The following is a 14,856-nucleotide window of genomic DNA, read 5'->3' on the forward strand; positions in this document are numbered from 1 at the left end:
CAAAGATGTCTTCCATTCCCCCAAAATAGAAAGGCTTCAGGCATATGAGATTTTCAGTCAGTATCTTTGCTTCATCATTGCTTCTAGACTTTTCATTCTGCCTTGCTCAGAACCCTGTTCCATGTCCTTTCTAGTCCAAAGTAGGATCCTTATTCTTTGGCTTCTATCCAAGCACTCTGCCATGATCTTGTACCGACCACGTTTTACTATTACTGTAATTGTACTGGATGAGACAACTCTCAAACTACTAAAGTGTCAGAAGACTGTGTATGAAAGTTTCTCTAAGCAGCACATGAAAGTCAGTCTCCTACTCACCCACCCTTTTTAGGACGAGTTGGAAAATTCATTACCCATTACACAGAAGGATTCCAATAAGCACACACAAGTTTACTGCAGTGCCAGTCTAAGGATGTAGTCAACTTACCGTATGCTAGAAGTTATTTTAAAAAATAAAATTAAAATTGGGTTAAATAGAAAATGGCAGTGCCCAACAGTAACTGATATGTACCATTTAGTTAGAACATATCTTAATTATAAAAAAGAAAATTAAAATCAATTGAAAAATAAAACCAAGGTGCTAACTTAATTCATTAAATTGATAAATTTGAAAACAAACTCATTTCAAAAAAAAGATTTCAACTAAGGAATGTTTTCACATAATTTACTGTTTTTCTAAATGTGAACAATTTTAAAACTCTACTTAACATCAAACATACCTTTCTCAGTTTCTTCTTCCTCACCATCCTAAAATTCAAAGAATAAGCAAATGTAAATAAATTCACATAAAACTGGATTTTAGTAAGAGTATAAAATCAGTCAAATTAAATTTGTCTATATTAATTAGGGATACCTATCACTGACAAATACAGGATTTGCCAATCAGAACAAGAACCCATTTAGAGAAAAGTCTGATAGTTAGAATTTTAGGTAAGAAACAGGTATATCTGCCAATGATTAGCTAAATAATGAATTTTATTAGTTTCAGTACTCAAAGCTACTTCATGTAACTCATATATAACTCGACTCTTTTATCAAAAAGCTGCCAATAAAAAAACACTGACCTGATTATTTTGCAATTCAGTTCACTCTTAGGACACACTATTAAAAATATTACCAGAAAGTATAACCTGAAGACATATACTTTGAAAAGACTGAATGCATATTAATAAACAACCAATAAATACTCCCTTTTGGGGCATCTCAGAAGTGAGAAGAGTAGTTAATTTCAAATTATTCATTTCTTTTAATCTGTTAAAAATGAATCAATAGTGTCACATATACACTGGTAGTTATTAACATAAAATTATATTTGTGCATCAATACAAGTTAACGCTTACATTTTTAATCAAAACAAGTTAACTCTTACATTTTTAAAAATGATTTAAATTTTAAAAGATGTAATTATTTTCACCTTGCAAACAGGAATATATAAAGGGAAGATCTTGGGGCCTCCCTGGTGGCACAAAGGGGTTAAGTCTCAGCACTATCAAGCTATGGCCAGCCACTGCAACATGAGTTTGATCCCAGGCCAGGGAGCTAACCCACATAGCGAAGCATACCTCTCCTGTCTTGCCCGTTGCTCCCTTCTGCAGTGTATTTCAGTAGATCTGTCTGTCTGCTTCCCACTCTCTCTGGTGAATCCCCCTACACCTCAAGCCTATACCCCAGTTCTTGTATGCATAAATAAAAATGTCTTAAAACAATAAAAATAAAAAATAAAAGGGAAAATCTTTACTAAGCAAATACTGCAAAGATCATTGAAGTAATCATAGCATGACAGAACCAACAATTTTCTCAAATTTAATATCATAATGAACAAGCAAAGTAATAAGCATTATAATCTAAAAATTGGACAAAACTGTAAGGGATGTTTTAATTTGTAACTTTTAAAATTAAAAATGAGAGTAGTAGATCATTTTCAGTCAAGGTGGTGTGAAGTTACCATATACAAAGCCTAAATAGTAGTGCAATTCCACTGACTGCTGAGTCCAATCATAATCCCCTGGAGGGCTTGTTAAAACACAAGATTGTTGAGCACCAACCCCAGTTTCTGATTCAGAAGGTGTGGAGTGAGCTTCAGACTTTGTATCTCTAACACGTTTCAGGTGATGCCGATGTTGTTGGCCCACACTTTAAGACTTACTTAGAGTTAAAGAAAAATTATTTGGAGTTAGCAGCTTTGCTTAAGATTTTTAAAATTTGAACTAAATAAAACTTTGAAATGGCATATATCTTAGAACACAATTTTATAGTCACATAAATGCACACATTTCTGGGACCTCCCTGGTGGTGCAGGGGTTAAAGTTTCAGCACTATGAAGCTATCACCAGCCACTGCTATATGAGTTCAATTCCCAGCCTGGGAGCTAACCCACAAGACGCAGCAGACCTCTCCTGTCTTGCCTGCTGCTCTCCTCAGCAGTGAATTTTAGTAGATCCGCCTGTTCTGTTCCTCACTCTGTCTCTGATGAATCCTCTCACCCCCGTACCTCTGGCCTACATATGTACATACATACATACATACATAAATGCATAATAAAAATTTTAAAATGCATAAATAAAAATATATATAAAATATGCGTGCATAAATAAATAAAAATAAATCTTTTTTTTAAACAAAAGCATGCATTTCTTTAAAATGCCAAATATTTTACCATATGCTCAAAATCATACTGGTAAAAATCATATTTCTAAGTAATCATTTAAAAATGATTTTTCAATTTTAAGCTATTTAGGGAACAATCAATTGCTTCACACACCAAAGTAACACAAAGGGAAACTAAAAATGCTATGAAAAACTAAGCCATAAGCTTAGGGAATAAAATAATACAAAATGAGTAAATTATTGGTTGATAGAAATATGAGTCCTATCATTACGTAAGTATACTGTGCTCTCATAATTTCTTAATAAATTATTATACTGAAATTTAATTTTAATCATTACGCTCCTAGTCTGCAACATTTGGAAGGTAAAGAAAAATGCTTTAATTTGGTTAAGTGTGGACCTCCCCGGTGGTGCAGCGGTTGAGCGCAGGGTTGTGAAGTTGGCCGCAGCCTCTGCAGTGCCAGTTCGATCCCCGGCTGCTCCCCGGCCACCGGAGGAGGGTCCCACATGGTGCACAGACCTCTCCTGCCGCCCGCTGCTCCCCTCAGCAGTGTACTTCAGTCCTTCTGCCCGCTCTGCTCCCTGCTCTGGCTCTGGTGAATTCTCTCACCCTCCCGCTCTTCTGACTGTACCCAGTGCTTGTATAAATAAATAAATAAATAAATCTTAAAAAAATTTTTTTTGGTTAAGTGGCAGCAAAGAAAGAATGCGGTATGTTTGAATCACAGATAAATCTTTGTTCTCCAAGTGATCTTTTACTTTAGCAATTGCTCTTGGAGGAATAATTTGGAACACCTGAACTTTTATTTAAAAGCAGACAAAAGAAATTAAAGAATGCAACTTGCCTCTCCTTTTTCTACCCATATGCCAACAGCATATTACTCAAGAGATACCATACTAATACGTTCAAGGAAAGAAATGGCAAAAAGTACTTGTTATTTTTAAAAGTAAAGCCAAACTTTAAAAATACTATTACATCAAAACAAAATTTCTTTCTGATGTAGTTCACCTGCCAGCCAGAAATGTTATTTCCAATTGCTAAACTGGTAAAGTTTTAAGTACTTAAACTCATTATTCAACATGTTTTCTGAAGATTTCATAATTTTCTATTTTCAAAATACTGGTAACATTAGCTCATTACATATATTTAAATGATCCTTATTAAAGAGGTCTACCCAGCTTCTAAAAAAAAACCAACATTAGTGATAAATCACCAAAAAAAACAATTAGGGTAGCAGAAAAAAAAAAAGCCACACATCAGTGCATATATGTTTTACTATGCAGTATTCATAGTATGCCAGCACCACTAAAAGCCCTAAATAATCCTTGTAATAAGAAATTAGGAAAATGCAGTGGGAAATTTTTCCTGTTTAAATGACATATATGCAAAGACATGATGTGTACCCTATTTGAAACTCATTCTGTTCTACTGAAAAGTTTTTTCAGAATGAGGAATATAGTAAATAACCACAATGTGAAGCATTCTTTTAAATTAACTACTTTTTGAGTGTATCTTAGAAAAATATACCTCACACATCTGAAAATGAAGCAAATGCTCTGTAAGGTAGGTACTCATACTGATATATTTGTGGGGTGACCTACAACCCTTCATCAAATGCCAAAATTCATATACAGAGCTTCTCAATGTTTATCTAATTCTAGTGGAAGCAAAAACTAGTAAGAGACAAAGACAGGTCTATGATTTACCTTATGTAACAAAGTATTCACTAGTATACCTATTCTACTACCTAACCCTAGGTTAACCTTATAATACATGTATGTGGCTAAGTAGGAAGGTCTCCATTGAATTCCTCCCTGACTTGTATGAAGACAGTATTCAGCCTAACTGACTTAAAATAAACCTTCAAAGTAACCCTGAACCACTAACTGAATGCTATCTATCTGGCTTTTTGCTAATGATTCTGAGAAATATAAAATAACTGTTACAAAATATGCACTCAATAAATATTTGTTGAATGAATGTACCAAATAAATATAAAACACGGCTTGTTGAAGGACTCAACTAACCATTTATATGTATGTACACTTAACTGCAGTACTGTGGAAGTATAACACAATTCAGAAAACAATATTCACTAGCATGGAGTTATTTAGTAAAAAGAATGTAGCAGACTACTAGGAATCATGAGACCTAAGTATTTATCCTGTTATTAGTGAAATAGTTATACTCTTTGATATTTTCATTTATTTAGGTGAACTTCACCTATAAAGTAGAAATTACATGTAATCTAAATATTAAAAGGATTAAATAAGATAATGGATATAAAACGTTCTCTGTAGAGAGTAAAGGCACTACATAAAAGAGAGACATTAGAGAAAACTTTACTATGTAGGAGATGAGATAAACCGGCTTTGAGAGGTATAAAACTCATAAATGAAAAATAGGGATTTAAGTTAGTGAAACACTAGGAGTAAAGGCAAATATAGAAGGATCGATTGAGAATAACATGAAATTTTCAATCATTAAAGCATCAGTAAATATAAATACTGTAGAGACAATTTTCCAGAAAATTCTCTAGTTACTGGTATATTCAAGTTAGGAAAAATACAATAAATAACCACTAATTGCATAGATATCATGTGTCAGGATCTATGCTTAATCCTCACATCAATCTAGTGGGTAGGAATTATAATAATGTTCATTTACAAATGTTAACTAAGAGAACCAGTCCAAAGTCACAATATTTTAAGTAATAAAAGAAACAGAACCTGAACCAAATTCTATTCAGTATGACAAAGAATCTAGAGGCTAATAATACCTAAAGGCTAAAATTGTAAGCATCAAGACAAAGTCTTAAGTCTGGTCTTAAAATAAATATATCCCTAAGCAAATATACTGCCTACTGCTTATATTTTTTAAAGTAAGTAACAGAAGAGTAAATTAAAAGTTTACCAGTAAAAGGATATGTGAAGGAGACTTATGAATAAATACCTGATCTCATAGCTTTTACTTTGGAAATGTTATTTTAAATAACTGTAACATTTGACTAAATATCCTAATATTTTCTTTTAAAATAATTATAGATTCATAAGGAATTATAGAACAAAAAACAAACAAAAAACACCTAAATAATGAAAACAAAATATAACACGTTAGCCTTTTAGTTGATGATACAACAGAACTAGTCTAAAATACACAATAATCTGCTCATTTCTAAAGGGATCCACCCTTGTATCAGATGTAACCGGGGGGGAAAAATCTTAAATTATTTCAGTAATCATATCAGTGGTGGTGTTGGGATAATGATTCTAAAAGCTGTATGTGTATTGTGAGATAAATACAATTATCAACTTAGAAGTATCCCTATGAACTCAAATCTATTTTATTTTAAAAGTACTAACAACAACAACAAAAAAACCCTACACACATTCTCTAGCTCTATAACACTGAAAATTCCTAGAAAACATTAATGACCCAGTAGCAATGAACCCCTACCATCAAGCTTATTGTCTTAAAATGCCATTTACCACTAAAAGGAAAAACAAGCTAATTTCAGGTCTGGAGCAGGAAATGGAACACTATTACATATTAGGAAATAAAGAAACAATCAAAGACTACTAGGATCATAGTGAAAGAACTCAAGAGTCCATGCTAAGAGGTTCTCACTAGCTACAGATGGGACAATCGGAACATTAAAAGGATAATAACTACAATAAATTGAAATACATTAAGCACATTTAAGACCATTAGTTCAAAATGAAATAAAAGGAGAAAAAAGGAAAGATTAGTCACTAGTCACCCTTAAGGAGGATAATGAACCACCTGACTACACTGAGAATTAGTGAATAAAAGGAAAAGAATCAAATGTATATCCTGGTTTTTCTTTGTAAACTATACCACTGGGTGGGTAACCACTCAGTAGATAGTTAAGTTATCTTCCTATGAACAGTCTAGCTAAGAAGAATGAGAATTATCACCACTTTGGTAACACTAATAAATGAATGCGGTATGGATCACCAATGCCTGGCACATCACCCAACACATGTATCCAAATGCAACGCAAAGCTACCTTAAATGTAACACTAACTATGAAGTAGTGATAGAGCTGGAGGGTAGGAGGGCCTGAATTGAATAAAGGAGGCTTTCGATCCTATAACAAGGAACAATTTACAGGAAATACAGTAAACATGTATGTAATCAGCAAAATCTAAAAACTCTAGAGCAGGGGTTGGCACACTACATTATTGTCCGTTTTTGTAAATATTTTTATTAAAACAGGTGTGCACATTCATTTACCTATGATCTGGGGCTGCTTCCACACTACATGGCAGAGTTGAATAATCATGACATGGACCATAAGGTCCAAAATGGCTAAAATATTTTCTATCAGGTCCTTTAAAAGAAACTTTGACAACCCTTGCTCTATGGATAAACAGCTGAATTTCTTCAACAAATAAAATGGGGCAGAAAAGATAAAGGGTAAATCTTTAGAGTAAAAGAGACCTGGTATACATTTTAATCACTCACAACATGTAGAACTTATTTGTATCTGGATTCAAACAAAACCTGTTTAAAAGAAAATCCTAACACAACTGAACATTAGAATACTAACCATATATTTGATTTTAAAAACCTTATATTAGAATTGAAAAAAAAAGAGAATATGCTGTCTTAGAGATTATGTTGAATATTTTAAAGCAAAATATGATGTCTGGGATTTGTTTTAAAATAAAGGACAAAGGGGAAGGTATGTGGAGGTACAGGTGAAACAAGACTGCTGTGAGTTGCTAATAGCTAAAACTACTGATGGTTCTACTCTATGTAGCATTCCTTAATGCATAAGTCAAACAATATATAATAAATTAACGATTATTAAACATGTATAGAAGCATAAGATCATGATGGGATCCAGAAACATTTATGTTTCTAGATGTTCCACAATGCACTTGGAAAGAGGGAAAAAATCACTTTACTTAAAACTTCACTGAAGTTATATTACCTCCCTATCTTTTGTACCAAAAAAATAAATCTTGCCTCTTGGTAAGACTAAACATTTGTTCAATATGTGGAGGAAGAGGTGGCAAGGGCCATCTCTGGCCCAAAAATTTTGTGAAAATTACAAAAAGGCACCCATTTCTTAAGTTTAATTTATAGAATAAATATGCTCTATTATGTGAATGGGTGCCCTCAGAAATGATGTTTTCACACAGCTCACAATCTGTACAACTGCAGGAGTGGCCCTTGATGGAAATTCAAAGACTAGTTACCAAAGAGCATGCAGAGCTCAACTCCACCTTTTTTTGAACTAATGTAGAAAAGGTACTCTCCTCAATTTGAGACCTAGTTTTTTCCTCATCGGTTCTTCATCACACAGAAACAAACATACTTGGGAATCAGATGTGGGACAAGTCTATAGACTTTCACAGCCCCAACAAGGCTTTTCTGAATATTCTAAGTTATCAGAAACACTTCTCTCAGAAATGCAATTTCTACTCTCACTTCAATGAATAAAAGAGTCACATACAGCATCACCAGCATTTAAGGCAAGAGAGGTACAGGAAAGAAGGTATGCGCTTAGGCAATCAGCTAAGCAGTTCTTAAATCCGAGCCTCACTAGATACTCATCTAGTTAATATCGCAGTGAGGAAGTAATCGTGAGGAATTTTTCCTAAATCTAGTAAATAGAGGGAACTCCTATCTCTGTTTGAAAGCGTACTTCAAAAAAAAGTGGAAAAGGGGTTCTTGAGCACAAAGTATATCAGAAAAAGACAAAGGATAACCTTAAAAACAAAACAAAAACTACCACAGAAACTGAGCTATAAATATTCAGAGTATAGGTTGTCATGCTTTTAAATGTACACTATGTGTTATATGTCAATTATATTGAAAAATTTAAAAGTTAAAATGCACACTACAGATCCTGACATTGTATATCACATATACCAATACCAAAATTTAACACAATAGAAGAGCAGACACTTTCTGTATACACATCCCAAGTTAATTTCTAAAACAGAGATTTTTATCATTTTTATACTATGTCCCTCCTATTAGGAGTGTTAACAAAATACTTAAGTAAAGCTTTGAAAAGGATATTAGTATTTCTGAAGGATTTATTTTATACCAAAGTGACAGAAAAAATTCAAGAAGGGCGTTGACATCTCAAGACTGGTAATCAGAATTAAGTTTTATAGAAAAGATTAACTGTTTATTTTTATTCTGAAAATGGTAGGAACCTCCTTACAATAATTTCCAATTACCTTTGTGGCAAAAGAAATTTCAGTTTCCAAATTTAAGTATTTTTATATAATGAATAAATAGCATTAAAATAAGTTTTATAAATTAAATACTTATGAATTCAAAATTAGATTCCTTTTCCAAGCCCCATCCACCCACAATTATCAAGTTCATATGACTAAATGTAAACTTACTTGGGCTGTTAGAAAGGTATCATCTTCACCTTCTTGAGCTTCAATTTCCTAGTAAAAGGGTATACAATAGCTTTGCTTTATAAAATATCTAGGTAACATGAGAATTCTTTTATGCTACACTTGATTATCACTTGCCTTGTGTTTGGTACAGTGTCTATGATACTGTGTGGGCTCTAAGTTAATGCTTAATAATTCATGTTACTTTTTTTAATGCCAACATAAAATTAGCCACATTAATACAGAATTAGAAAAAATCTCTTCCTTGATCCCTTCATTTATTGAGCTAGAAGTGTTTTAAGCATGGATACTAACATTTACTCCCCCAGTCCACTGATGTTTTTTAAAAGATGTAGTATCATACTTCAAAAAAGGCCAAATAATGCATACCACTCAAAGATTTTTGAAATTATATGCTCTCATAATTTCCCCACCCTTGATAATACCTAAAGAAATGCAAATTACTCATTTATATCTAGTAAAGTAGCAAAAAGAAGGGGAAAAAAAAAAAAGACCACTACCAGGTAAAGTTGGCAAGACAAAAGTGAAAATGGTATACTCATTTATAATGAGGGAGAAAACAACTTAAAGCTCAAATACCCCAAATTAAAGACGTGGCCATTAGACACACAGAAAGCAATCTAATAAATTATGGCATAAAATACCAGTTATGAAGTCACACGTGAAAATATTATATAGAATAGCAACTTATAGCATGATAGCTACTATGTAAAAATAAATACAAATGTGGAAGATAAGCAAAAATTTTAAAGGTCCTCTCTGGTAGTAGGACTTTGGCTGATTTATAAATTAAAAAAGCTTTTTTTTTAATCTGAGACTTCCACATTGAATTAAAAGGAAATATTTATTATAATTTGATTTATCTGAGTCATATGTCAAAAAAACTGGCTAAAGACCTGACTTTCGATGTCGTCTTTTTCTAAATCTTCTATTGCTTCTGCCTCTATTAATTCATGAGATCTCTTGTTTTCTTCTGCAGAAAGTAACTCCTTGGAATGCAAGTTTTCGTCTTCATTTTCACCAAACTCTTCAGAGTCCTTTAGTTCGTCATTTCCATCTTGTTCATGTGCCTCTTGATTCTCCAATTCACAGTCCTTTTAATGGTAAGAAAATGTGGTACAACTAGAGCAAAGTAGTGTAGGCTATCCACCAAACGTTTTTGGTAATTTATATCTCTAAAGGTTTTAAATTTTATCATTTTGACATTATTCCCAAAGTCAAAATTCAACTATTTTATCTTACATATTAATTATCTTTAAAAATAAAGGGGTCTAACAGCAAGGTCATTAAATCATGCATACGAGTTCCCAAATATCTTACACACTAATTAGATTGCCACTAGAGATGCTCTCAAATCTCAGTTATTTAGTATTTTAAAGTCACATCCCAGAAGCTGTCCTAGGAGATGGATTCAAAGAAATAACTTCATTTCTCCACATACCATCTCTTGATTTAGCTTCAAAGATCTTTTAAGTCTTATATATTATAACAGTTTATTCCTAATTAATAATAAAGAATCCCAACTATTACACCAATGGCTATTCTTAAAAATATATACAAATAATTTCAATGTATTTTTTTAAAAAGCTATCATTTCTCCCTATCATCACTTAAGGGAACTTAGGTTGGGACTGTCTCTGTGAAGGAATGTGTGTTTGCCCTTCAGTGTTTATGAATACACAGTACTTAAGCAGAAACAAAGAAAAGCAGCAATCTGTTTAAGTTTCCTCTTTAACTGCAAAGAAAGGGTGGAAAGCAAATGAACATTCATTTCTCCTTTGCTATTTATAGAGTAAATGTAAATTGAAGAAAAGCCTTCTGGGTTAAAAGGGGAAAAGAGGAGGGGCATGACTACTCGTTAGTCACAACTGAACTGAAGTGAGGGAATAGAAATTCTGAGGGAGTTGGCCCCAGAGAAGCAATGTAATTGTTTTGGAATGTGGAGTGTTCAGGTAGAGGGCATCTCAGAGAGAGGAGGTTTGAACAACTCACCACACAAGGGTGGGGGAACTTGGGGATTGAAAATGGAGTAAGTAGTTGCATGATGGTAGAAGAATAAGTACCACCCCCACAACACCCTCCCAAAAAAGGGAAGTCATGGAGGGAACTTGATCTATTCTGAAATTCCAACAATTTTGACAATTTCCTTCATTTATAAAATGGAATTAATTCTAATACTATTCATATATCTAAGTGGCAAGTGGTATGTTTACCCACCAGTACTATATAAACTCCAAAATTGCCAACACTTGGAGGCAAGGAAAGTATTGTCGTCTGATAACAGTATATTCACTTAACATATACTGATACTTCCAAAGTGAAAAAATATAAAGAAGAAACTAAAGCTGTATTTAAATAAAACTTTTTAAAAGAGCTCTTTTGTCATCCTACACATCATAACCAGGTTCATTTAATAATACAAAGGCATCCTGTACAGCACACATAAGAGACAGTACTATAATGGTGAGTAGAGGTGTATTTCTCTTCATAGCATCTCAAATGTAACATTTTTATGAACTGAAGAGCTGAAAGTCATTTGAAAATCATCTGACTTGATTTTATTGAGTCACAATGTTTTTCCAGCTTATGGATAATTTTTGCTTATTAATGATACACTCTAGTAAAGACTACTAGAGGATATAAGAACAAAGGAACAAACCTAATGCAAGATATACCACAAAGGTAATAGATACAGTCTGAACAGTTCTTAAAGGCTCATACAAAAGCTGATTACAGCCACACAATCATCAACTTTGAGGACTCCCTGCACAAATATTTCCTAAAGTTATCTGATTTCAGGGTTATCTCCTCAAGCATTTTTTCTCTGTGCCTGCCCTCAAGGTGCAAAGTACAAAGTGTGGGGTATATGAAATGGTGTGGTCTGTGTGTACGTGATGTGGGGAGGGAAGAGAGCTAGGCAGTATAAAGAGAAGGGTGGGTGACTGGATATGAGCTGACTTCCTGGTGGAGCCCACAGACATACACAGATGTTATGACAATATGGACTCTGTAAACAAAAAATGGAATACACCAGAGTATAAATGTATATAAGAGCAACTATACTCTAAATAATTTTGCAAATTCACACTTCTTAAGACTTACAATCAGTAAGTAGCAAATCACATTTTATTAAAATGGAAACAAAAAACCTTATGATTAAAAATAATTTAGTATTCATAACTGCCATGACCCCAGTTAAAATCACATAATTTTTCTGGGTGATCAGTTTTGAAATAACTCTTTTTATTTTTTTTAAGCAAAAAAAAAAAAAAAAAAAAACCCAAACTAAACCACCAAACCAAACTCCCCACACCCCCAAAACAAACCTGGATTATTTATCTTTAAAGGACAAAACAAATGCCTTAATTTGACCTTTACTAAGTGGCAACACATCATTTTTTGTTTTAAGGACTATATTAATCTAAGTTCTATATACTATATGCAAAAGCTAAATGCAATGGAAGGTTAAAAATAAATTATCAATATCTTTCATTGCAATATCTTGCCCAGGAACTAACATATCAATTGTCCTGCAGCTGTTTCTCTGCTCTCAGAATGCTACTTAAAGGCCTATACAAACATTTTTAGTTTTATAGCTCATTTATCCAAAGACAAATTTATCTGCTGTATTTCTCAACTATCAAAATTAATGAGACTGACAATATTATATGTCTCTATTTACCCAGGTAATTTAGTATCTATCATTCAAGTAAAGTGCATGAATCCATCATGCAAAATACTAGGCTCAAAATAAACATCTCATCCTGGTGTAATTAACACTTTACCTTGACAAAAGCATCATCTTCCACAGAAGCATCTCCACTCAACTCATCTGCTTCCTGTTTTTTACCTACGAAAGAAGGAAAATGGGCTAACAACCAACACTTAATACTTTTAGAGCAAAAAACATTCAGAGTTTAACCCCGAGATATCACTCACTCTCCACTCCCAAATCATCTGAGAAAGCTAATGCCAACTACTTGTAAACTACCTGGACATAGCTGTCCCAAACAGCTTCATTAGCAATGTCATGCTGTTTCTCAAAAATAAACTAAGCAAATAATTAATCCTACATATGAACCCATAACTGACTTGACATATGATACTTTTTTTTTTACACCACTCTAATTCTCTATCTTCAATTCTCCAGAAGTAGCAGCACCTGCCAACGGTATTCTAACTAAAAACTTAACCACATGTCTGAATTAAGATTCATAGTTCCCACAGTCTACCTGAAATGTTCCTTGTCAATTTCAGATTCCTCTGAAATTTTCACCTTATTTATACCTTACAACTGGCCAGTTGGTTATACTACTAAGTGTATTTTGTTTTACCTTTTAGAGAAGAAATTCCTTAAATACAGAGATTGCTTTTATGTGTACATTGTATTTCTCCAAAGGTTTAAGTATAAATTGTGCTGGGCTCATAACATAACTGATTGAACACAGCAGAAATTAGTTCAGACTGAAAATTGTTAATAGTTACCAGGTAGACTAGAGGCCTCCCTTGCCCAACCACTATCTATCAAACTGCAAACTGGTGTCTAGTACTTTAAAAATATTTTCCACAGAGCTAATGCTAAAAGTTTCTTTTCAGGCTAGTCCACAAAAATCCCTTTTAATTAACCTATAATGTACTCGAAATGCTATAAAAAATATAGCAGCTGGAACTTTAGTATTTTTTGAAAATTTACTTATTTAGATATGTATTTTATTTTCTGAAGCTAACTAATTAACTTCTCTTTGCCTAAAACAGAAACTGTCACGTAACTATCTCCAGCTTCTGAGTACAGAATTTAGCTGTAGGCCAAAATCAGGACACCTCCCATTTCCTGCTCCCCTCCCCAGTCATTCCCTTCTTTCTACTCCCAAATTGAAACCCCTGCTGTGAATGAGTGATAAAAGGAAAGGAAACAAGATACCTGGCCTTCCAGGTATGTGAAAAACAAGATTAAGAATGAAGATTTTTCTTCTACTTACAGAAGACAAAAGAGGGCTTATCCTTGTCCCTGAGGGCTTTTCTGAATCAAGAGGAACAAAGGGTGGAGCTTAGTGTGGGGGCTCCCTATTTAGAAAGTTTGAGGTTTTTTTGTATTGTAGGGAAAATGTATTAAAAGTTACCACAAGGGCAAAGACATCAGAAAGTGTTTATTAATCTAATTTTAAAATGCAAGTAAAGATGATCCTGCTCTGAAAAAGCATATTAGGCGAGAAACAGGTCACTAAATTTTTCTATCACATTTAGAGACAGTTCCGTAATTGGGAGAAATATGTTTTTTTTAAAATATAGGACTCTCTCCCCAACACACACACCTCTAAATAACATAAGTAGTAAAGCTTTGGAGGGAATTTCTTCAGATGATTTGCAAATATTTACTCCTTACAATTATAAATTGTTTTACAATTTGCAAAGCACTTATCCAGTTGATTTTTCCAAGCACCCTACAGTGCAAGGGGCAGGTAATCACAATTTTACAGAAGAGAAAATAAATGTGAGGGGTTAAATAACTTGCCCAAAGCTAATAGATGGTATGGTCACAACTAGAGGTCAAGAATTCCAATTCTTTCCACTGTGTCTTACTATGACCTACTTAAAAGACACTATTCTAGTAGGGAGTAGTTAATTAACTTAATTTAAAGATAGTATCTTTGAAACGGCAAACCTCAGCATAATGATAAACCATGCACACTGCATGATGAGTTCACTTGCTTTCGTTTACAGGAAAATCAAATTACACTAGGGCAACAAAAACACCAGTAGTTACTACTACTCCTTAAGTGGTTCTTATGGTCCAAGCAGTAGGATATTTGCTTAATATATATTAATGCATTTTATTATCAT

The 14,856-nt window shown here is 33.4% G+C and overlaps 1 protein-coding gene across 3 annotated transcripts in view; it reads right to left on the reverse strand.

Annotated features, from left to right (window-relative positions):
* SLTM (SAFB like transcription modulator) overlaps window positions 1-14,856 on the reverse strand; it is a gene marked incomplete at its 5' end in the record, with an annotated part of 44,702 nt that overhangs the window by 18,964 nt on the left and 10,882 nt on the right. For all 3 annotated transcript variants that reach the window (XM_084239752.1, XM_084239751.1, XM_084239750.1), the window contains 4 exons: window positions 717-744; window positions 8,998-9,045; window positions 9,912-10,109; window positions 12,801-12,865. In XM_084239752.1, the coding sequence (XP_084095878.1) occupies window positions 717-744; window positions 8,998-9,045; window positions 9,912-10,109; window positions 12,801-12,865 (339 nt within the window). The remainder of the gene's footprint in view (window positions 1-716; window positions 745-8,997; window positions 9,046-9,911; window positions 10,110-12,800; window positions 12,866-14,856) is intronic.

This window comes from Talpa europaea (genome assembly GCF_964194135.1).
Source record: "Talpa europaea genome assembly, chromosome: 8".
In the NCBI taxonomy this organism is placed as follows: Eukaryota; Metazoa; Chordata; class Mammalia; order Eulipotyphla; family Talpidae; genus Talpa; species Talpa europaea.